Source organism: Mirounga angustirostris, unplaced genomic scaffold, assembly GCF_029215605.1.
Source record: "Mirounga angustirostris isolate CCGP_5_RB_7025 unplaced genomic scaffold, mMirAng1.0.hap1 SCAF_16, whole genome shotgun sequence".
NCBI lineage: Eukaryota > Metazoa > Chordata > Mammalia > Carnivora > Phocidae > Mirounga > Mirounga angustirostris.
This window is the reverse complement of record NW_026991724.1, coordinates 52156722-52179444: the sequence shown is the minus strand read 5'-3', so window position 1 is coordinate 52179444 and position 22723 is coordinate 52156722. Positions and strand designations below refer to the sequence as shown.

The window sequence follows — 22723 nt, the reverse complement described above, 5'->3', positions numbered from 1 at the left end:
GGGCAGACAGGCCTGGGAGTGGGCCCAGTTCCGCCGCTTCCTGGCTGTGTGACCATGGGCGGGTGGCCTGACCTCTCTGAGCTTCAGTCTCTTCACGAGGAAAGTACAGATCATCCGTCTCGAGCTTGCTGAGAGCCCTGGAATGAAGAGTGTCCTCGGGTTGGCGAAACAGATAGCCATTGACTTGGGGACTGAAAACACAGAAATGTATCCCTCGCATTTCAGGAGGCCAGAAGTCCGAGATCAAGGGGCGGGCAGGGCTGGTTCATCCTGGAGGCTCTCAGGAAACCTGACCCATGCCTCTCCCAGCTGATGGTGGCCTTGGGCATCCGTGGCCTATGGCCGCATCACTCCAATCCCTGCCTCCGATTTCGATTCCACGTGCTCTTTCTCTGTGTGTCTTTTTCTGTACCTTATATGGACACTTCTACTGGATTGAGGGCCCACCCCATCTGCGATGACCTCATCTTGATCCTGACCTGAGTTATACTTGCTGAGATCCTCTTTCTTTCTTTCTTTTTTTTTTTTTAAAAGATTTATTTATTTGAGAGAACAAGAATGAAAGAGAGAGTACATGAGAGGGGGGAGGGTTAAAGGGAGAAGCAGGCTCCTTGCTGAGCAGGGAGCCTGATGCAGGACTCGATCCAGGGACTCCAGGATCATGACCTGAGCCGAAGACCGTCGCTTAACCAACTGAGCCACCCAGGCGCCCCTAAAACCCTCTTTCTAATTAAGGTCCCATTCTGAGGCTCCAGGCAGGCCTCAGTTTTGGGGGCATGCTGTTGGTCTGCCTGGAAGTCAGTCTGTGGCGTCCGCCCCGCAGTGCTTTGTGTTTCTCTCTCTCTTGTGCCTCCTCCATGTGTTCATTGGGCTGCTTCTGTAAGGGAGACTTAGCTTCTCTTTCCAGTGAGGCCTGCTCAAGAGCAAACGCAGACCTCTGCACAGATCCTGCGAGCCACACAGAAACGGGGTTTTACTTTTTGAGCCGGCACGGTGTAGTGGTGGGGAGCGGGGCTCCTCGGGCAGACGGCCTCAGCTCACGTCTCAGCCTGATTCTCACTGGCTCTGTGACCTTGGCCAAGTTACATGATCTCTCTGGGCCTCAGTTGCCTCCTCTCTAAAGTGGGGGTGTTATCAGTCTCTCCCTCATGGTGGAGCCTTGAGCATTTGGTGAGCGGAAACATACAGAGGGTTTAGACTCACCCTCTGCCCCCCGGTCCGGCACCTGGAAAATGCTCCAGCCAACAGCCACTGTTCCTCTGGGGATGGCCGTCCCCATCTTCGTCGTAAGCATGGAGCAGGCTCACCCTCCCACCAGCATCTGTGGCTGGGCCTGTGGCTCAGGCCACCACCTGGGCCCGGACTCGAGCTCCTCCTCTTCTCCTTTCCCGGGGTCCTTTCCACCCACCCCCAACTTTGACCCCGAAATGCCAGGAGGTCACACCCCTGCCTCCACCCCCAGGCTCCGGATGGTGGAGACGCTGAGCAACTTGCTGCGTTCCGTGGTGGCCCTGTCACCTCCAGACCTCCTCCCCATCCTCTACCTCAGCCTCAACCGCCTCGGGCCACCCCAGCAGGGCCTGGAGCTTGGTGTCGGTGACGGCGTCCTCCTCAAGGCGGTGGCCCAGGCCACGGGTAAGCAGGGGGTGTGGTGGCAGTTCCAGGGTGGGGGGCTCTGAGGGAGAAGATGCAGAGGAGGGGAGGATGTGAGAGACAGCAGAGGGGGCTCTGAAGGTAGGGAGAGGGCCGACGGGACAGGTCGGTGCGATGGGGGAACGTGGGGCGCTGGTTCAGGTGAGGGAGCCCCAGCACTGTGGGGGTGGAAGGGGGGCTGGAAAGATGGGCATGCAGAGGGAGCAGGACGAGGGAGCTGGGACTGAGGCCCGGGGCCCAGGGAGGTGAGAGAGCCTGGAGGGCCGAGGGGAGATGCGGGGAGACCGTGAGCGGGGCCTCCGCTGCTCGGTGTTCGTGGTAGGAGTGGGCAGAGAGGACCCGGGACAGACACAGCCCCCCGCGTCCCCCTCACCACGGTTCCCTCCACCCCAAGGGCGGCAGCTGGAGTCTGTCAAGGCCGAGGCAGCCGAGAAGGGCGACGTGGGGCTGGTGGCCGAGAACAGCCGCAGCACCCAGAGACTCATGCTGCCCCCGCCCGCTCTCACTGCCACCGGGGTCTTCACCAAGTTCCAAGACATCGCCCGGCTGGCCGGCAGCGCTGTGAGTGGGGCAGGGGGGCAGCCCTGCGCCCGGACCCTCTGCCCTTCCCCTCGGGGACCTGGAGCCACGCGTGTGGCAAGGGGGCCTTCCAGTCACACTCTCTGGGGCTGGGTCGCTTCGGGCCTGCTCGTGGGCCAGGGGGTCTCCTCTTGAGATTCTAGCACCCGCTTTGCTGCGGCCGCGTGACAGGACACGGGACAGGAAATACCTGCTGAATGGAGCGAGGCGGGGAGGCGGGCTGGAGCCGGCCTTCCTTACTGCATGACCGCGCGGCGGGAAGTGGGAGTGGGGTGACGGCAGGGGCGTGTATTCCAGGGGGCCAGCCGGGAGGAGGTGTCGTCCCCTTCCTTCGCCCCAGGCACTGACTGCTCGACCCGCTTCAGTCCACAGCCAAGAAGATGGACGTCATCAAAGGCCTCTTTGTCGCCTGCCGCCACTCGGAAGCCCGATACATCGCCAGGTAGGCGTGGGCCTGGAAGGCTGGGAGCGGTGGCGGGAGGGACGGAGGGACCGGCCGTGGGGGTCCCGCTGGTGCCCTGACCGCCCGCACACCGGGCCCTGAGGGGCTGGACTGGGCACACGGGGTCCCTTTCCCCGGGCGGCTCGTCTCCTCGCGGCCTGGGGCTCGTGGCTAAGAGGTGCTGGGATTGGTTGGCAACGTGTGCCTTGGCCTCGGCGGGAGTGGTGCAGGCGGGGGGCCAGGCGGTTGCCGTGAGCGTGGGAATGACATCCCGGCAGCCCCCATCACCGAGCGTTTCTTGGGAGCTGGGTGTGGTGTCCCGTCGGTCAATCCCCTGGTGCTGCCGGGCAGGCCCCTTACCCTCGGCCGGCTCTGTGGAAGGGTAGACGGAGGCCCCTGGCTCAGAGCCGGGCCTGTGCGGGGCAGGCTGTTGGGCAGCACGTCCCGTGGCACTTCCGGGGAGGCCGTGTCCCGTTTCCAGGCCCGCTGTGCCCCGGCTCGCCCTCCCCGAGCCTCACCGCTTCCCCGGAGGGCAGCTGAGAAGAGAGGTGAAGACACCACGAGGCCCCCAGTTCTGCCCCAGGGAAGGCCAGCAGCCGCGGCTATTAGAGGCCGGCCTCCATTTCCCGTCTGTTCAGTGGGGCCGTGTGATGCCTTGGGTCCCTTCTAGCCCTGAAGGTGGTTCCGGTTTTGAGGAGAGGGTTCCAGAGGCTCGAGGTGGGGGAGGCAGGGAGGCAGGGCCAGCGGGTAGAGGGCAAGACGGGGAGGGTGGATGGCGACCAGCCCGCTCCCCCTCCCCTGCTGTCTTCCCAGAGCCTTGAGCGGCCGGCTGCGCCTCGGGCTGGCGGAGCAGTCGGTGCTGGCCGCGCTCGCCCAGGCCGTGAGCCTCACGCCCCCAGGCCAAGGTGAGGCCCTGCGGCCGGTCTCCGAGCCCCTCTCTGCAGTTAACCGGGCCGCTCTCCTTTCCCCGAGGTCTTCGCGCCCCCGCTGCCCTCCAGGTTCCTTCCCTGGCAGCCTTGTCCCCCTTCCTTGTTGCCCACATGCCACCCGCTGTGCCCCGGGGTAGCCGAGGGGTTGGGCCCGTCCCAAAGCCTCTGCCGGCGCGTCTGGTCTTAGAATCGCCCCCGGCCGTCGTGGATGCTGGGAAGGGCAGGACAGCGGAGGCCCGAAAGACGTGGCTAGAGGAGCAAGGCATGATCCTGAAGCAGACGTTCTGGTGAGATCCGGGGCCCGTGGGCAGAGTGGGAGGGCCGGAGGGGTGGTGGGCTCAGCTCCGAGGGCCACGTGCGACGTGGGCGGGGCCGGCGGCTAGCAAGCACTAGTGACCATCGTGGGGCTGGTGACAGAGCAGGGGTGGTGACCCAGACAAGATTGGTGCCGGGCATGGGGCGGGGGACAGTGACTAGGACCAGGGATGAGGGCACAGGGAGCAGGGAGGAGATGCTGGCCACAGGTGCGAGCGGCGCAACATCTGGGAGTTCCCAGCAGGACCGCACATGCGCAGAGGTCCGAAGAGAATCAGAGCAGGGCTGGTGACTGACGCAGAGTGAGGGGTTAGGACATCCATGGGGTGACGGCCACAGCAAGATGGTGAGTGCCCAGAGAGGGTATCAGCAGCAGGAGGGCCCAGGAGCATTTCTGCAAACGCCCTCGGGGCCGCTCACTGGGTCACAGGGCAGGGACCAACCCTGCAGACCACCCCCGCCCTCCCAGGGCCAGGACAGTGGTCTCCACTCTGACCACGGGGTGCTCCCCGGCCGGTCCCCGGCCAGCTCTGTCAAACTCCTGGGAGGTGGGGCCTCGCCTTGGAGAAAGTTCTTAATCCATCCTTGAGTGGTTCTAATGTGTAGCTCAGGTAGAGGGTCACTGGTCTCCTGGTGACAGGTAGGGGTGACGGCAGGCCCAGATCGAGGGAGACAGAGCGATGTGCAGTGGTGCTGGGGCGGGAGCGTGACAGAGACAGCCAGAGTCCGGGATGGGTGAGAGCAGACCCCTGGACAAGGTGACAGACTGGCAGAGGTGCATCTTGTAGCCAGAGCACAGGCTTTCCAGGCTGTCAGAGTTCTGGAAAGACACCTGCCAGCTAGTTCTTGCCCCCACCCCAGCGAGGTGCCCGACCTGGACCGGATCATCCCTGTGCTGCTGGAGCACGGCCTGGAGCGCCTCCCAGAGCACTGCAAGCTGAGCCCAGGTACCAGCCCCTCGGGAGTGACCGCAGCCCCACCCCGGGCAGAGCCGGCTCCAGGGCCACGGAGCGGCGGATGGCCTTTCTGCAGCCTCCACTCCCTCCTCCCGGCCTTAGCTTCCTCCATCCCTCTAAGAACCTGCAGATTCCTCCTCTTGCCTCCAAAATCGAATCTCGTTCCCTGTGCGGAAACCCATCCCTTTTCTGTTTGGAGTCCCTGTCTGGATTAGGTGGGGTGTGGGTGCATGCTGTGACAGAGATACCCCAAGGGCAGTGGTTCAGGCCGGACAGAATGTTCCTCTTGCACATAAGAGTCCAGAGGAAGGCAGGTGATCAGGGAGGATACGTGGCTGGGCTCCAGGGACCCCTCTGGGAACTGAGGTTCCTCCCTCCTGTCACTTTCTCGTCCTGAGGTTTTCACCCTAATGTGCACGATCAGAGGTGGCTCAGGTTTCTAGATCACAGAAGAGGGAGAGAGAGAAGAGGGGTGAGGACGTGACCCAGACCTCGTGCACACCACCACCCACGCATCCTAATCGCGTGGCCTTCCCTCGCTGCAAGGGAGGCTGGGACTGTGCCGAGCTGGGAGGCCAGCTGCCCGCCTGAGCCGGGAGGACGTGGTCTTCTCTTACTCAGAAGGGAGAATGGGTCCTGGGGCACAGCTGGCTGTCTCTGCCACCCGCCCCCCCCCCCCCCCCCCCACCGATCTGACATGTCGCTGGCACCTCCCCCAGTTCACTCTCTCTCGCTCCTCCCCTCCCAGGGGTTCCCCTGAAACCAATGCTGGCGCACCCCACCCGTGGTGTCGGCGAGGTCCTGAAACGCTTCGAGGAGGCAGCTTTCACCTGCGAGTACAAATACGACGGGCAGAGGGCGCAGGTATGGGGGCGACGCCTCCCTGCGGCAGAACGGAAGGTGCCCGAGAGCGGGGCCCTGGGGTGGGTCAGACCTGAGCTCAGAGTGCCTCCCGCCACAGAGCGCCCGTATGACCTTGTGCATCTCGGGCTTCACTTTCTGCCGTCCCGCAGCGGTCGTGTTAATAACCACCTCCCGGGCTTACCTGAAAGTCCATTTTATTTGATAAAATCGGCAAAGTCCCTGACCCACGGCCATGGGAGTTGAAGAAAATGTGGGCTTCGCCCGTGCCCTGCTGTAACAGCCGCCGTGGGAGGCGCCCCCGTGCCAGGGACGTCCCTGGTTGGGTCTGTAAGGATGCTTCTCGTGGCTCTCCTGTCCTGGGCAGGGAGCTGGGGCTGCCCTGTGTAAGGGGGCATATTCGTGGTCCTGCTGACGGACTGTGACCGGATGGTATGAAAGTTAACAGTAAATTCAGGGTGATATTTATGACTTAACACCCAGGCAAATCCGCTTAGACACAGCAAGGCACTTGAGCATCCAGGGTGGTGGGGGGTGGTGGATAGGGAGGGTGAGGAAGGAGATGGCAGGGGCTTCCAGGAATGGGTGGGAGGCACTGTGTGGATGGAGGAGATGATTTACTCAGGTCTCTGCACCGGTTCCTCCTCCAGAGCTTCTGGAACTGTCTGCCGGTGAAGGTGGGGCTGGGGCCAGCTGGGGTGGGCTGGGCTCTGAGTCCCTCTCCCCTCCCCCACTGCCGCAGATCCACGTCCTGGAAGGCGGGGAGGTGAAGATCTTCAGCAGGAATCAGGAAGACAATACCGGAAAGTACCCGGACATCATCAGCCGCATCCCCAAGGTGGGCGTCTGCCGCCTACTTCCCCTCTCACGGGGGCTGTAGATATGGATGCAGAAAACTGCAGCCTGTCCAGGCCAGCTGGGCGCAGCGGGACTGTCTGCAGGAGAGCGGAGTGCCTTCGGCCTCAAGTAATGCAACACCCACCTCCCAGAGGCTTAAGCAGATGCTTTTTTTTTTTTCCCTCAACAAAATCAGGGTGGGTGGCCCTAGCCTGGCTCAGCTGTGCACCGAAGTCCCCCAGAAGCCGTTCATTTCTGTCTCTATCCTCTGCTGTTTGGCTGGTTGGCTTTTCATCCCAACGCTTGTCCCCCGATTGTCCCCAGATAGGTGCCACATTTCAGACAGAAAGATGGGCAAGCGGTTCCAGCCTCCCGCTCTCCCCTCCCCTGAGGAGAGTTAATGCTTTCTGGATCCCTCCCCCAGCCCCGCCGCCAGCCGCCTCTGGCTTGGGGTCAGCGGCCAGGAAAGCCAGAATCTCACTCTGACGGGGAGAGGCGGTTGGGACGTGGGTGGAGGGAGCCGGCCTGCAGATCAGCCCCGCAGCCGGAATAGGCCGGGGCCTCTCTGCTCCCGGGTGCCTTGGGCCTGTTTTGGGAGTCGGTCAGACAGCCCTCCTTGCCTACCCCTAGTTGATTAGGAAGTTGGCGCTTTCCTGGAGCCGCAAGGACAGACCTAACAGCAGATTACAGATGGTAGTGGAGCTCTTGTTAGCCAAGCGGTGGTGTTTCCAGTCCGTTTTACTAGCAGATGGATGAGCCAGTGTGGTGGGTGTAATGTCTATGTAGGGTTCTGATCGTAGCGTACGTGGTTTGGTGAGTTTGGGCGCGTTTATGCACACCCATGTAAACATAAGACATCTCCACGTACGGATCACTCTAAATTGTTATCTTGGGTCCCATGCCAAGCTGCATCCCCATCCAGCTCCCAGAAGCAACCAGCTTCCCGCGAGCGGTATCCTTCAGTTCGGGGTCTTTTGTATCTGGCTGCTTTTGCTCATTCATTGGGCAAGTGTTTCCTGGGCATCTGCTCCGGGCTGAGCCCCGTGCAGGAGGCTGGGGACGCAGCTTAGACAGGCTACACCCAGCTCGGGCCTAGCAGGGCAGGCAGATATTCGTCGGAGCGTCCCGCTGCTGACTCTGTAGTTGTATGTGGAGACCTGGGCTCTGAAGGACCCCCATTCTGTGAGCCTCTGTAAGAGTCAGACTTGACCTAGGCCTGATGTCAGCAAGGCAGGCCGCCACCGTGCACGGCCCCAGGATGCAGCATGAAGGATGGCATCTGGTGTTGTGCAGCAATGTTCCTTTGAGGAAAAAGAAGTCCTCCCTGTGGAGGTGAAGAATAAGGACAGGCATTCTAGCGTGATTAGCATGTGCAAAGGCCCTGTGGTTGAAGGGGCCTAGCCAATCCACAAAACAGGAGAGGCTAGCATGCTGGGGTGCAGAGTCTGAAAGGGCCTGGTGAGGTGAGGAAGGGCCAGGGGCTGACCAGGGGAAGAGCCCCCACAGCTTTGGGGAGCTGGGGATGGTTTTTAGCAGGGATGCACTGAGATCAGCTTTGGGGTTTGCTCAGAGCACTCTGCTGTGAGGAGAGCAGGTTAGACACGGGGTCCGTGCAGGAGCAGGGAGACCAGTAGGATGATGTGGCCTTGGCTGGACTGGGCTCAGTAAGTTGTGGGCGGCTTAGAGATTTCAGAGGGGAAGTGGACAAGTTCACGGGGAACTGACAAAGGCCACTGGGTTTCCAGCTTATGGGACCAAGTAGTAAGTCTCAGAAAAGTTTGTGTTTCTCCTCCTTGTGGGAAATAAGAAGAGGGTATATATCCATATGTGCATCTTTAAGTTGGCATCAATTCATGGGTGGATTTTCAGAGCTGTGGAAGGAAAAGAACATTTGTTTCTCTGGACCTGTGTTTTGTCCTCATCCTCTACCTCTCAGCATCCCTGGGTCTCCCTCTTCACCTTTCAGATTAAACTCCCGTCAGTCACATCCTTTATCCTGGACACGGAAGCCGTGGCTTGGGACCGGGAAAAGAAGCAGATCCAGCCATTCCAAGTGCTTACCACCCGCAAACGCAAGGTAGCCTCTGCCCTCCTCCGCTGCCTGCCATAGTCCCACACTTTCTCCTCTTCCTCCCAGCCCTGCCCCATCCCCAGAAGGATAGAGTGTCTGCTGGGATACAGTTCTTGCTGCCTTTTACAGTGTGGCTGCCATAGCTCCAGCCATTGCATTCTCATCCCAGCATGCCAAGTACAAAGGGGGAAAGAGCCATTTTCCTGTGTCTCTGTATTATCATGAAAGATCTGTTCCAGGACCCCCCCCAACCTGTGCCCCAGCAAACTTTTTTTTTTTTTAAGGATTTTATTTATTTATTTGACAGAGACATAGCAAGAGAGGGAACACAACCAGGGGGAGTGGGAGAGGGAGAAGCAGGCTTCCCGCGGAGCAGGGAGCCCAATGCGGGGCTCGATCCCAGGACCCCGGGATCATGACCTGAGCTGAAGGCAGACGCTATACAACTGAGCCACCCAGGTGCCCCCCAGCAAACTTCTTTACCCTCATTGGCCAGAACTGTGTCCTGTCAGCACCATTAGCTACAAGGGAGGGTAGGAGAGCAAATACTTGACAAAGGGGAGTGAGGTTGTTGGGATTAGCTGAGAGCCATCACCATGCGGAGCCCAGAGCTAGGAGCATTGTCATCCTCATGGGTGTGTGGCCTATTGGCTGGAGAGAAGGGGAGAGTGGTAGGTGACAGGTGTCTGCTTGGGGCATGATGGGAGGCATAGCAACCACACCTCATACTACCGTCCCCCACCCCTGCTCTCCTTTCTGCCCAACCCAGGAGGTGGACGCGGCAGAGATCCAGGTGCAGGTGTGTCTGTACGCCTTCGACCTCATCTACCTCAATGGACAGGTGAGTTCCGGCTGCATGTCTGGGGGCAGATGGGGACAGTGTGCGAGCTTGGGAGCCGGCGGTCTGAGTGGCCACGCTCGGGCAGCGGTTCTCAAAGTGTGGCCCGAGGACCCCTGCGGGTGTCTCCAGGACCCTCTCGGGGGAGTCTGTGAGGCCCTGCCTGCCTTCCCCAGCTCTGCAGCCGTGCAGGCAGATTCTCCTGTGTGGCAGCCGTCTGAATGCGGACGGCCACACACGGGAGGGCCCAGCTCCGTGAAAAGCCAGACATTGAAGAATTTGCAAAAATGTAAACTGATGCCCCCACTTCTCACTAATTTTTTTTCTAACATAGGCACATTTCGTGAAAATACATTGTTGGGTTAACATATTGGAGGTGTTTTGTTTTGGTTTTTTTTTTAAAGATTTTATTTATTTTTTAGAGAGCGAGCGAGAGAGAAACAGCATGAAAGGGGCGAGGGTCAGAGGGAGAAGCATGCTCCCCGCTGAGCTGGGAGCCCGATGTGGGACTCGATCCCAGGACCCTGGGATCATGACCTGAGCTGAAGGCAGACGCTTAACCATCTGAGCCACCCAGGCGCCCGGAGGTGTTATTTTTAAATGAGTTAATAAATGTCTAGATTTCTCACTTCTAGTATAGCAAATATTTTTTTTTTTTTTTTAAGATTTTATTTATTTATTTGAGAGAGAGAGAGAATGAGAGACAGAGAGCATGAGAGGGAGGAGGGTCAGAGGGAGAAGCAGACTCCCTGCCAAGCAGGGAGCCTGATGCGGGACTCGATCCCGGGACTCCAGGATCATGACCTGAGCTGAAGGCAGTCGCTTAACCAACTGAGCCACCCAGGCGCCCAGTATAGCAAATATTAACATGTGATTTAGTAGCTGATACATCGTCATTACGGTGGTAAATATCCAGAGATATAACCCACATCTCTGGAGTGAGTCCTCAGCAGGTTTCAAGAGTGTGAGGGGGTCCCGAGACTGGAGAGTTTGAGAACTGCTGCTCCAGGGCATGGATTAAGAATCTGGAGCCCGACCACCTGCTTTCACATCTCAGCTCTCCCTTCCTGGCTGTGCGACTGCAGATAAATGACTCAGCCTCTCTGAGTCTCCGCTTCCTTATCACTACTAGGATCAATCACCACCTTTATTCTGGAGTCTCCCCTTAGGAGAGTCTCAGAGTGAATCTAGACTCAGAATGAGTGAGTTTGGGGTTGTTGAGACAAGTTCCATCCCCTTGCAGAGATGGAACAGAACAGAAGGAGTGAGCTCCCCATCTGAGGAAGTATCCCACCTCGGCCTGGTGGAGGAGAGCCACACCTCCCTCGGGGATGGATGGCGAGAGAGAGCTAGGGGACTTCTTCCCCAGCCTGCCTGATAGTTTGTAAGAACAAGGCTTCCTGCCAAATTCAGCTTCGAATTGGCTTGCGTGATGTCCAGCAGGGCTGTGCCTGTCCATCAGGAGCGTGTACAGAACATGAAAGGATGTGGTTAATAAGATCGCAGGTCGTGGATTAACTTCCAGAAGGTTGGGGAGCCTGTTCTACGGTATAAAGCAAGCACTGTTTTCCCACGAGGGATTCGGTCTCCCTCAGGGCTCAGTAGATGAAGGCCTACTGGCCTGTCTTGTCTGTACAGAAGGTTTTGTGGGAACGTAACCACGCACTCGTCCACTTACTTCTGCCCGGCAGCCCAAGGGTGAGCGGTTGCGACAGCCCGAGTAGCCCGCAGAGCCAAGAATGTTTACTGTCTGGTTCTTTGTGGGACAGGGTTGCCGAGCCCTGGATTAAAACGGAAACACGTTTATGTTACACCCCTGTGGTCGTCGGCTTCTTTCCAGCTCTGTTCAACCCGTGTTGAACAAGGAACCGTAGCCACGATAACAGGAGTCCGCTCCAGCCTCCAGCACCCTCGCTGCTCTCGACCTGCCGTTGAAATCGGTCCTTTCGGCTCTCACAACCCTCGTGCAGGCCTGGTTCCTCCTGGCGGGGCGTTCCGTCGGGAGCCGAGTGGTGGCTGGAGACGCATGGGCGTCCTGTCTCTCCCAGGCTCGGGCTTCGTCTCCTCCACAGTGACGTCCCTTCCTCTCTGTCTCTTCCCGCTCCCTTCCTCCCCTCCCCGCCCCCAGTCCCTGGTGCGTGAGCCGCTTTCCCAACGCCGGCAGCTTCTCCGGGAGAACTTCGTGCAGACGGAGGGCGAGTTTGTCTTCGCCACCTCCCTGGACACCAAGGACACGGAGCAGATCGCCGAGTTCCTGGAGCAGTCTGTGAAAGGTGAGGGGGTCTGGGGCTGACCGCCACGTGCGCCCCAGCCCACAAGATTTCACTGGGAGCCTGCGGCTCCGGCTGGCTGTCCCAGGCCAGGGCTTCACGAAGGCCACCCGTCCGTGTGTCCCTTCAGATTCCTGCGAGGGGTTGATGGTGAAAACCCTGGACGTCGATGCCACCTACGAGATCGCCAAGAGATCCCACAACTGGCTGAAGGTGAGCTGCCCCGGCTGCCCTTCCCGCATCCGGCCGTCTCTCCATCTGGGTTTCTGGTCCCCACCTCACCCTGTGTGAGTGCAGGAGCCTTTTCTTGGCCCCTGCCGCCTCGCAGTCCAGCCAGCCGGAGACCACCCCTCTGCACACCCTCATGGATGGATTCACCAGGAATCCGTTGAGAGCTGCCCTGGCTAGATGAGGTCTCTGTTCTCTGAGCTTGCCCTCCCTGTCGAGTGGGGCTGGCAAGGAGGGAGTCAGCCACGACATAAAGGAGATGACGTCGGGGGTGATGAGCATTGTGGAGAAAACAAGTCAGGGTCGGGCCAGCGAGGATCTTACAGTGCTCTGGTCGTGGGGAGAGGCCTCTCCAGAGCGGACGCTTGGGTCGAGACACAGATGAGAGGAAAGGGTCAGCCATGTGGAGATCTGGGACAGAACACCTAGGAGAAGGGTGGGGGCAGCAAATGCAAAGGCCCTGAGGTAGGAACAAGCTCTGCATGTGCAGGGAGCAAGGCGATTGAGGTGTGAGGTGAGGTTGGGGTGGAGAGCAGGTCTCAGATCATGCAGTGCCTCGGGGGTCGTTGTAAAATATTATGGGTTTTGAGAAGCCAGTGGAGGTTTTAGGCAGGAAGTCCCATGGTCTGGTTGTCTTTTTTGCACAAGACATCTGTCTGGCTGTGAATGGTGGATGGTTGGGGGTGGGCGGTGCTGGGCAGAGCGGGAGCCCACGAGCAGGAGGCTTGCCTGGAGAGGGGCGAGAGGACTGCAGCAGGAGATGAGCTGGAGTGGAGCTGGCTGGGTTCCCCGGGTGGTGTTAACGGCCTGTGGTCTTTCTCTGCCACCAAACTGTCAGCAGCTGGGAGGGTATGAGCTTTTCCTGTCTTAGGACACTTTCCCTGCCGCATCCTCAAGGCTGAGTCCTGCCTGGCATTTAGTGTTTCTGGAACAAATGATGAATGTTCTCCGTGTGGAGTGAGTGAGTGGAATGTGTCTCTGTCCTGAGGGAGAGGGGGGACCCAAGGGGGACCCCCAAGGTCTCCGTCTAACTTGTCCCCTCAGTCCCGCTGGCTCTTCCCACTTGGGTCGTCTCTTTCCCATGCGCTCTGGAAGTCCAGAAGCTCCTCCCAGGTCCAGCCTCAGCCCGGTGGCCATCCTTGGTCTTCTCTACGGGAGTTCTCCTTAGACTCACCGCAACCCTGCTCCACCCACCGATGAGCCTCCAGCAGGGAGGTCCATGCCTCAGCAGCACCCCCTCACCTCCTGCCTTCCCTCCCCAGCTGAAGAAGGACTACCTCGATGGTGTGGGCGACACCCTGGACCTCGTGGTGATCGGTGCCTACCTGGGCCGTGGCAAGCGGGCCGGCCGCTATGGGGGCTTCCTGCTGGCTGCCTACGACGAGGAGAGTGAGGAGTTCCAGGCCATATGCAAGGTGCTGGGAGGCAGGAGGGAAGTAGATTCCACTCAATTGCGGAGTGGGAGGTGCTGGGGGGCTGAACTAAGAGGTTCTCACGTCCTGTGTAGGATTATTTTTTTTTCTAGTTTTTATTTGCTTTTTCTGACCCTATAAGTAACTCTTGCTTCACATAGAGAAATGCACTATCATAAAAAGTTGTAAGAAAGCTATGTCAGGAATTGAGTTCAGCTGCAGATGAGGATGGCTTACAAGGGATTTATTTTTCTCTCATGTAATGAGAAGTCTGAAGGGGGGGCCGGCGGCAGGCTCTCTGATGTCACTGGGGACCCAGGCTTCTCTCCCCGCACAGGGGTTTTGTCATGTGCTTCCGACCTCATCTTCATAATGTGGCTGCAGGAGCTCCAGCCATCATGGCCATGCACGCTCCAAGCAGCAGGAAGGAGGAAGGCCCCGAGCAGAGGGATGTGTCACCCGCATCAGCCTCAGCCAGCGAGCACCTTCTGTGGCATGGGTCAGAATTTTGCTCCATGGCCCACTCCCATGCACAGGGGAGCTTGAAAGATGTATTGGTTTTGGTTTTTGTTTAAAGCTATATACATTAAAGCTGTATATACACGTGATCCAACAAATGTGAGGCTTTTGCCCCAGAAACAGAATAAACAATTACCTACAATTCCCGTGCCTAGAGCTAACCACTAGTAAGATTTGAGGGAATGTCTTATTTATACTTTTACAAAGCTATGATCTTTGTATGTCGGGATTTTTTTTTTCTCCTGCTTTTTGTCTTATAAATACCATGTTTTAAATACCATCAGATACATTTAAGTAACATAGTGTTAAAAAACATTAGAGTGTTTGCCCTTGTGTTCAGGACTTCTAGAAGCACAACTTGAATGTGTTAAGCTTAAAAATAAACGATCCGTTATTTTACCAGCAAAAATGGGTTTATTCAGAAATAGCAGAGAATTACAGTTCGGGATGCACAAGCTGTGGCGAAACCATAGGCCCCTCCCACGAAGGAGAGGAGTGTTATTTTATGGAGAAGAAGGAGGCAGTGGGAGGGGTTGTTTTGAACAAAAGGCCATTGGGGAAAAAAAGCACCAGTCCAGGGGGAGGATGGTTTCTGGGGGGCTGAGTTGCTGGGGTGGTCGCTTTCTCGTAGGAGATCAGAGTCCGTCTTTCCCTGTGGGGGCCTCTGCTGTGGGAGCCCACCACGGAGGCTTGGGGTGGCCTCTGTAATGGCCGGTTCTTCCTGTAACTGACGGTCAGGGGGCCTCCCTCGACTGGCCTCTGACTGCGTTAGCGAAGTGGCCCAGAATTTTTCACAAAGGCTTGTGGAAGAGTTTTCAAAAAGATGTGTGCGCCCCGCGTCCTGGACCAGCTCCCTGTGGCTGGCTGGTTCCCTCGTGGCCGGCATTGTTCTTACGAGTGAATCTGCGCTGCACGCAGTGCTTATTAGCCCAGGCGACCCGTGACGGAGGTGGTCTTAACCATTCACAAGTACCTCAGGGCCCCAACCCGGCACCATCTACACTGCTTACCCAGAACAGCTTTCTGAGAGAGCTGCCTGCCCGAGACACTTTAAGGCTCTCGATGCAAAAAGGGCTTTCCGGTTAGCATTTTATATCCGTAGTTTGAAGACGTGCGTCTCGCTACATTTGCCGGCAGCGAGTTGTTAGGCTTGACGATGTGGGTAGGTGAGGGAAGATGCTCGGCGGCGTGGAGATTGGAGAGGACACCCTGTTCTGGGGCAGGTGGGATGCGGGGGAGCCCAGTGGAGCGGCACCTGGGCCAGGGGGCAGAGCGGACGGAGTGAGGGCTGCCCTGGCAAGTGAAGGGCAGCGGGTGGGCGGGGGAGGGGGGATGCCACTGGGAGAGGTGTTCCCCACCTGTGCTCTGCGCCCGGCAACCCCCCCCCACCCCCCGCCACACTTCCACTGTGGTCTCTGGGTTCTGGTTAGGCTGGGGTAGGGTGAGGGCCTCCGGTATGCACAGATCCGGGTCTGCAGGGGCGGGGGCAGGGGGGGAAATGCCCGGCCACAGGCCGCACCCCGACCCTCTGACGTCCCCTGTCCTTCCCGCAGCTCGGAACTGGCTTCAGTGACGAGGAGCTGGAGGAGCATTACCAGAGGCTCCAGGTGAGTGGCGTGGCCTCTCCACCTCTCCCGGCGCGGCTCGTTCTGTGTGCGTGCGGGGCTCTGGGCCCCCACCCTCTCAGGGGCAGCAGGTGCTGGAGCTGGCCCGGGAGCCCCACGTGTCCAGGGTCAAGTCCCAGGTCTGGCAGCTGCCAGCGCAGGATGTGGGTCAGGGAGCCTCCACTGCCGGAGGGCGAGTCACGGGAAGGGCACTATCGCAGGGGTCCCTGAGGCAGCCCTGAGTGAATCCCAACAGGGCTGGGGAAGCCCCTAGTAACTGGGAGTGTTTGTGGCACGGTCACAGGTGTTTTGGGGTACGACTCCCTTTCCTGTGTGTTGGTGCCTCTGTCTCTATGACATTCTTTGGTTCTCTCTCTGGCTCTCTTGTCTCGTTTCTTCCCCTCGTTCCCCCTCATCCCCGCCCAGGCTCTTACCTTCAGGCATGTCTATCCCCATCCCCCATTTTCCTCCTCCTTTCCTCTCTCCCCAACTGCCCAACCCTGGCCTTGACTTTGAGACCTGAGACCTGTCCTCCTCACGCCACTGCTGTTCCCCGCAGGCCCTGGTGCTGCCCACCCCACGCTCCTATGTCCGGGCGGACGGCGCCGTGGCCCCCGACCACTGGCTGGACCCCAGCGCCGTGTGGGAGGTGAAATGTGCCGATCTGTCCCTGTCCCCCATCTACCCCGCTGCCCGGGGCCTGGTGAGTAGCCGGGGCACCACGGGCTGCAGGCAGCAGGAGGGACCCAGGGCCGACCTTCCAGATGGGAGATGGGGAGCAGGGGGTCACGGAGCCCACGCCTGTGCTCCGGGCTGATAGTAACTAGGAAAGCTTGAGCTCGCATTTTATTTGGGTGTCAGATAACGGGGTCAAAGTCTCCATTTAAAAAAAAAAAAAATTCCCCATGTGTAGAAAGTAAACAGTGAAATTGTTTCCTTTAATACCATAACCTCACCTTCGGCTCCTCAGCGATTTTTGAAAACATAGTTCTCCTGCATAAAGAGCTTTAGGACACTTCCTGCAGGGCAGTGACCTCAGCTGCCGCACGTCTTTCTCACCCGTAATTCATTTTCGTGCTACCAAGTTTTAAAATTCCCGGGCTGATCTCTCTGGTGGCTCACCCCTCAGCACCAGCTAAAGGGTCAGCCTGGTGCTAGAGCAGCTCTTCGCTCCCTCCTCCGGAACAGAAATCTTGAATTAAAAATGCGCATCCTCCGCGATTTCTTCTGACCCTTCAAAATCTAGCCAGCATGCACTTTTCTGAGGAGTGGACTTCCATTTAAAGGCAGAACTCATTTTTATTTATTTATTTTTTAAGATTTACTTATTTTAGAGGGAGCGCAGGGGTAGGGGGTGCAGAGGGCGAGAATCTCAAGCAGACTCACTGCTGAGCGCAGAGCCCGGCGAGGGGCTCAACCTCACGACCCCAAGATCATGACCTGAGCCAAACTGAGCCATCCAGGCACCCCAAAAATCACATTCTTTTTTTTTTTTTTTTTTTTAAGATTTTATTGATGGGCGCCTGGGTGGCTCAGTTGGTTAAGCGATTGCCTTTGGCTCAGGTCATGATCCTGGAGTCCCTGGATCGAGTCCTGCATTGGGCTCCCTGCTCGGCAGGGAGTCTGCTCCTCCCTCTGACCCTCCCCCCTCTCATGTGCTCTCTCTCTCTCTCTCTCTCTCAAATAAATAAATTTAAAAAAAAAGATTTTATTGATTTCTTTGATAGAGAAAGAGAGAGAGAGAGCATGAACAGGGGAGGGGCAGAGGGAGAAACAGACTCTCCGCTAAGCAGGGGGCCTGATGTGGGGCTCGATCCCAGAACCCTGGGATCATGACTCAAGCCGAAGGCAGATGCTTAACAACTGAGCCACCCAGGCGCCCCCCAGAATTCACATTCTTAAATCGAATTTCTGTCTTAAAATTTCTCACTCAGGCTCCATGTTAGGCAGTTAGGGTCCCCCGGTGACAAGTGGCAGGGCAAGCGTTTACGGAGCTTCCGTGCGAAGCAGGCGCTGTGCTCACAGGCCCCACACTTGCTCGCACCATTCCGTCCTCACGAAGCACTGAGTGTCCCCGGCATACAGCTGGGGAGGTAGAGCCCGGCCACCGAGGTCACTGGGCCGGGGTCACACAGCCCCTGAGTTGGGGGCTGGGATTTGAACCCTGCCGTCTGGTACTCGAATCTACACCCCGTCTCTACTGCCCTGCCTCTTGGCCCTGAGGGTAAGAACAGAACAACAGCCTAGATCACAGCTACCGGACTGGCGTTCCTTAAGCACTTAGTATGCTCCAGGTACAGTCCTAAGCGCTTTATTCCCTTAGTTTAATCTTTATGCTTAGCCCCATTGAATGGATCAGGAAGCCGAGGCTGGAGGGGCAGGCACGGGGAGGAGACCCGGGCTAGGGACCTGCTGCCGTGAGTGGCCTGGGGGCTAGAGCCCAGGAGGGTCTCCATCCTCACCCCCTCCCCCAGGTGGATGGTGAGAAGGGGATCTCCCTTCGCTTCCCTCGGTTTATCCGCGTCCGTGAAGACAAGAAGCCCGAGGAGGCCACCACCAGTGCCCAGGTGAGGCCCCAGCCGGGGTGGGCTTGCCTGGCTGGACCAGCTTCTCTCAGTGGTGGATTCTGGAACGGGGTGGGGGCAACCCTGGGGCTTCTGACCGCCGCCCCCCGCCTGCTGTCCTCAGGTGGCCTCCCTGTACAGGAAGCAGAGTCAGATTCAGAACCAGCAGGGCGCGGACTTGGACTCCGACCCGGAAGATTTCTACTAGGCTCCCGCCTGCCCAGGGGCTGGGGGCGGGGCGCGCGGAGGTGGGGACGCGGGGGTGTCCTGTTGCTCGGTGGACCTGGTGTTGCGGCCGCGTGGGTTTGGAGTGTCACGGGTGTGCGTGTGTGTGTGTGTGTGAGGGGATGGCTTAAGCGGAGCCTGGGATTTATTTGCTCATTTCTTTCAATAAATATTGAACACCCATTGTCGTGTCAGGGTGTGTGCTGGGCTCTGGGGGGACGGTTCCAGGAGCTCCCGCGTGGGTGGCGTGTGGCGGGCAGCGTGCTAGCACCTTCCCGAATTCTCCGCGGTGCTGGAAACACCCTGCATCCACGCTGGGAAGCAGGATGAGCACCGGAAATGCGGCCAGTGTACCTGACAACTGAGCCATTGTGGATTTTACTTCATTTTCATGAGTTTTCCCGTAAGCAGCCGCACGCAGCGAGTGGCTATCATAGGGGACTGTGGCGGCCTAGACGGTGAACGTTAACTCGAGTAACGTGCAGCGCCCCTGCCAGGCAGGCAGTGTGGGGGGCCCTGCTCCACGGATGGGGGGGAGCGCAGAGCAGGGAAGTGGTCACCCAGGCCCGCACCGGGGTTCTGACCCAGCAGCCTGGCACTGGGCCCCAGCCTCGTGGGAGACAGTGCAATGACTGTGTGAGGCCCCCCCAGCTCTGGCGCCCACCGACTGGGGACTGCTGGTTCTGGGGCCTGAGCCGTGAGGTTTGCTCATCCTTGGGTCCCCAGCCCCGGCACAATGCCCAGCATGTAGTCGGTGCTGGTTTTCCTGATCAAAAAGGAGACCTGGCTGAGCAGCCCTGCCTGCCTGCCTGCCTCAGCTACTGTGGATGTGATGGTTGGAGCCTGGGCCACCACCTTGTGATCATGAGGAACAAGCCAGGAGACTCAGGGAAAGTAGCCACTCTCTCTTAACCGGTGACCCAGGGGCCAGCTGCTGCCCAGCGGGCTTCTGGTTGGGGTGGGGTGCGGGGTGAAGGAATAGTTACGATGCGTAACCCAGTGTGACTACCCCACTGTGAAATGGCTTTTGTTTCTCACAGCCAGAAGAGTTTCTGACTGATACAGTTCTACCTCAGAGAACTAGCAAATTAACGTGCATCCATATTTACCAAACTCAACATGTTTAAGGCAAAATAACACTGGTATTGAGTGCTGTGTGTCTGGGGATGCCCACGTCTGTCTGGCTCTGTGTACAGCCTCGTGGTTCCCTTAGGCATGGAACCCAGTCTTCCTGAGGAAAGGGGGCCGGGGACATGCTCTTCTTCCCCACGCCCCTGCAGACCCCTGTGAACACCCCGCCCTGAGCAGCCATGGCTGCCCGGCCCTCCACCAGGGCTGGGCAGGGACGTCCTCACCAAAGACACTCGACAATCCCACCGGATAGGAATTTTTATTACCCCGTTTGACGGATGGGGACACTGAGGCACAGGGATGTAAGTTACTTTCCCCAGGTCCACTATCGAAGAGATGGAGGGCCAGGATTTGGTCCGGGTGGTCCGCAGGAGGCACTGTGCCCAGAGTGCCTCTCATGGGGAGCCTTGCGTGCCCCCTCGAGGGTGTGGAACCTAATCCTGCAGGCAGTGAAGGTCTGGGAGTGACAAGATCCTGCTGATGGCTGGAGATGAGGATGGTAAAGGGATGAGGCTGGGGCGAGCGGGCCGGGGTGGGGGAGGGCAGCTAGAACATCTAACCCCTGGTGAAATGCTTCTAGAACTTGTCGAAACCATCAAGGGCAGACGGTGCTCAGAGCTGAGTCCTGGGGAGTGTGTGCAGGGCACCCTGCCGTGCCCCTCCATGCAGTTTCCCATGGGCCCAGTGCAGAGCAGGGCAGCAGGGGACAGGGGCAGGAGTACTCATTCATAATTGCGCATGAACCGAATTTATAATTTCGATTTGTCACGTTACTGATGATGTTCATTTGAATCATTTCATTAAGGTACTGTCTGCTCGGTGTCCCTATAAAGTGACCCTCCTTTGCAATTAGCATATTGTGAGGGGATACCTTGTGCGATGTAAATAAATATTGTCAAGCTTGGCACTTTTTTATTGCTGTCTGTATGGATTCCTGGTTTCCTGTGATACCCTATATACTCTGTTGTTATTTATTTGGATTTTCAAATTGCCCCTGATATGGTCACTGGAGCTTCTTCAGGCTGACCTCTGTGTTCCTGGCCGTGACCCCACAACTGTGTCCTTGCTTTACGGCACAAGAGGTTTTAGACTCATGCTGGTCCTGCTCCAGACATGGGAGCAGCCCTGTCTCCCAGGACTTGGCTCCTTTTCGTGGAGAATGGGATTTAGAAGTCAAGCCCCGGTAGCCAGAGGTGTCCCTGCTTCTGTGTCCTCTTAGCTCGACGACATACGTACCAACGTCCCCGTGCACACCGTGATGTCTGTTTACTGTTATATCCCTCTCTGTATGGAAACCCACCAGTACAAACCAGTGCCTCCACCCAACACCACAGACTCCTCCTTCCGCACCTCCATCCCGCTCGGCGGGGCCGCCCTTCTCACCCTGACCCCGTGTCCACACCCTACGCGGTCTGCCCCCGCGAGCGGACATCCTTGGGACCTGCATTAGGCACCTCCTCAGTCTGCTCCTACTCTCGCAGGGCCCGCCGGGCTCCCCTCCCACGGCGCATCCTCACCCCCCCCAGGCCCCAACACGGGCCCCGCTGCCCCTCGGTGGGCACCCCCTCACTCCCTATTTGAACTCTGACTCCCTGTCTGGATCCCCTCCCAACCCCGCAGGCTCACTGGAACGCGAATGAATGGGTGCCCTCTGCTCTAATCCCCGGTTTCGAAACCATCCAGTTCTATTCTGGGGATAAAAGGCCAGAGGCTGAGACTGGTGCCCCCTCCACCTCACTCAAGCCAGATGGGGAGGCAGGAACAGCTCTGATCCCTCCCCAACCCCGGGAGAGATTTCTGATCCAGCTGTCACAGCTCTCGGGCACCAGGACCGAGGGAGAGGCCCAGAGAGGCAGGAAGACTTGGCAAAGGAGTGCCAGGGAAGATAAGGAGGTTGAGGGGGACGGGAAGGAGGGGGCCAGGGAGGAGGGGGAGCCGACTGGAGCCTGGTGCCTGGTGCCTGGTGCACCCTGCCGTGCCCCTCCATGCAGTTTCCCATGGGCCCCGCCTGCATCTTCTTGAGGAAAGGCATCGCTGAGAAACAGCGGGTGAGGTGGTGGACAAGGCGGAAGGGCAGGGCAAAGGGAGCTGGGTGTGGGGGAAGAAGGGGCGTGACAGGTGCAAGGGACCAGGAGCCGATGGCGGGGGGCACAGGCGGGGGCGCGTGACTGAGAAGGTAGAATTCGGGGAGCTCCGTGGGCCGGTGAGGTGGGTGAGGGTGAAATCAGAAGTCAGCAGCAAAAAGGAGAGAGGGAGAAGACCCACCAATAAAAGGGCAACTGGGATGTCCCTGTCCGTCACCATCCGTTTCTGTGGACACCCAGAGAGAGTGAGGACGACGATGACATTAGCTGCCACTTAACCAAGGCACTGCGGCCGGCCCGGCCCTGCACAAAGGGCTGTGCTTTCCTGCTGTCATTTCATCCTTGTAAGGCTGGCCACCCTTGCGTTCCCATTTCACAGATGCAGACACTGAGGCTGAGGCACAAAGCCCCTTGCCTTATACAGTTACTGAGTGGCAGGGTCCAGTCAGGTCGCTTTGATTCCAAGGGGCTTACATTTCCTTGCTAGGCTTTCAGGCGACCAGAGAGACGGAGGGAGGGAGGGAGGGAGACGGGGGAGGGGATAATAAGAAAGAGAAGCTGGGGGGAAGGCTCCAAGGATAAAGGGAGAGGCCAGAGGCGGGTGGGGTTCCCCAGGCGGCGTGCCCCATACCCAATGATCATCCTGCCTGGATGCCACTGAACACTGGTCCCACGCAAACGGCTTCTAACCCTTGGGAGAAAGAATGGGGTGGGTGGGGCAAGAGTCAAGGGGGTGTAGTGGAAAGAATTTTGACTCAGAATTCAAATCTCAGCACTTGCTGCACCTGACGTCGAGGGAGGGATTTAATGTCTCCCTGCCCTGGGAGGGGCTCTGCCACTTAGGAGCTGTGTGACCTCAGGTTGTTTCCTTAATCTCTCTGTTCCTCAGCTTCCTCTCAAGTAAGATGGGAACGCTGTTTGGTCCTACCTCCCCTACCTACCTCTGGGGTTTAAACGAAATTGGCGAAATTGGCACTCTGAGCGCGGGTTAGCTGTGATTCCAAGCCTCGCTTTCTTGTCCCAGAGAAAGGAGGGGATTGGATGCCCTGGCCCCTTGCAGCACAATGGGATGGATGTCTGTTCAGGAAAGACAGAGGGAGAGATCAAGATTCCGGGATAGGAGAGAGGAAATGGGAAGTGATGAGGAAGAGGGCGAGAAGCAGTCAGGCGCAGGAGTCAGGAAGTGGGAGAAGGAAGAGGATGGG

At 58.3% G+C, this 22723-nt stretch overlaps 1 protein-coding gene across 7 annotated transcripts in view; it reads left to right on the top strand.

Annotated features, from left to right (window-relative positions):
* LOC123855819 (calcium-binding protein 5) overlaps positions 1 to 22723 on the top strand; it is a 48530-nt gene that overhangs the window by 19382 nt on the left and 6425 nt on the right. For 5 of the 7 annotated variants that reach the window (XM_064581208.1, XM_054511487.2, XM_054511486.2 and 2 more), the window contains 16 exons: positions 1463 to 1635; positions 2048 to 2214; positions 2598 to 2674; positions 3488 to 3579; positions 3791 to 3890; positions 4780 to 4865; positions 5623 to 5738; positions 6478 to 6573; positions 8539 to 8649; positions 9413 to 9484; positions 11610 to 11754; positions 11882 to 11964; positions 13242 to 13394; positions 15464 to 15517; positions 16074 to 16217; positions 17989 to 18081. In XM_064581208.1, coding sequence (XP_064437278.1) covers positions 1463 to 1635; positions 2048 to 2214; positions 2598 to 2674; positions 3488 to 3579; positions 3791 to 3890; positions 4780 to 4865; positions 5623 to 5738; positions 6478 to 6573; positions 8539 to 8649; positions 9413 to 9484; positions 11610 to 11754; positions 11882 to 11964; positions 13242 to 13394; positions 15464 to 15517; positions 16074 to 16217; positions 17989 to 18081 — 1762 coding nt within the window. Of the gene's footprint in view, positions 1 to 1462; positions 1636 to 2047; positions 2215 to 2597; positions 2675 to 3487; positions 3580 to 3790; positions 3891 to 4779; positions 4866 to 5622; positions 5739 to 6477; positions 6574 to 8538; positions 8650 to 9412; positions 9485 to 11609; positions 11755 to 11881; positions 11965 to 13241; positions 13395 to 15463; positions 15518 to 16073; positions 16218 to 17988; positions 18082 to 18202; positions 18819 to 19959; positions 21483 to 22723 lie in introns of those variants that run through there. The other 2 variants (XM_045891854.3, XM_045890445.3) reach the window with 2 other exon arrangements.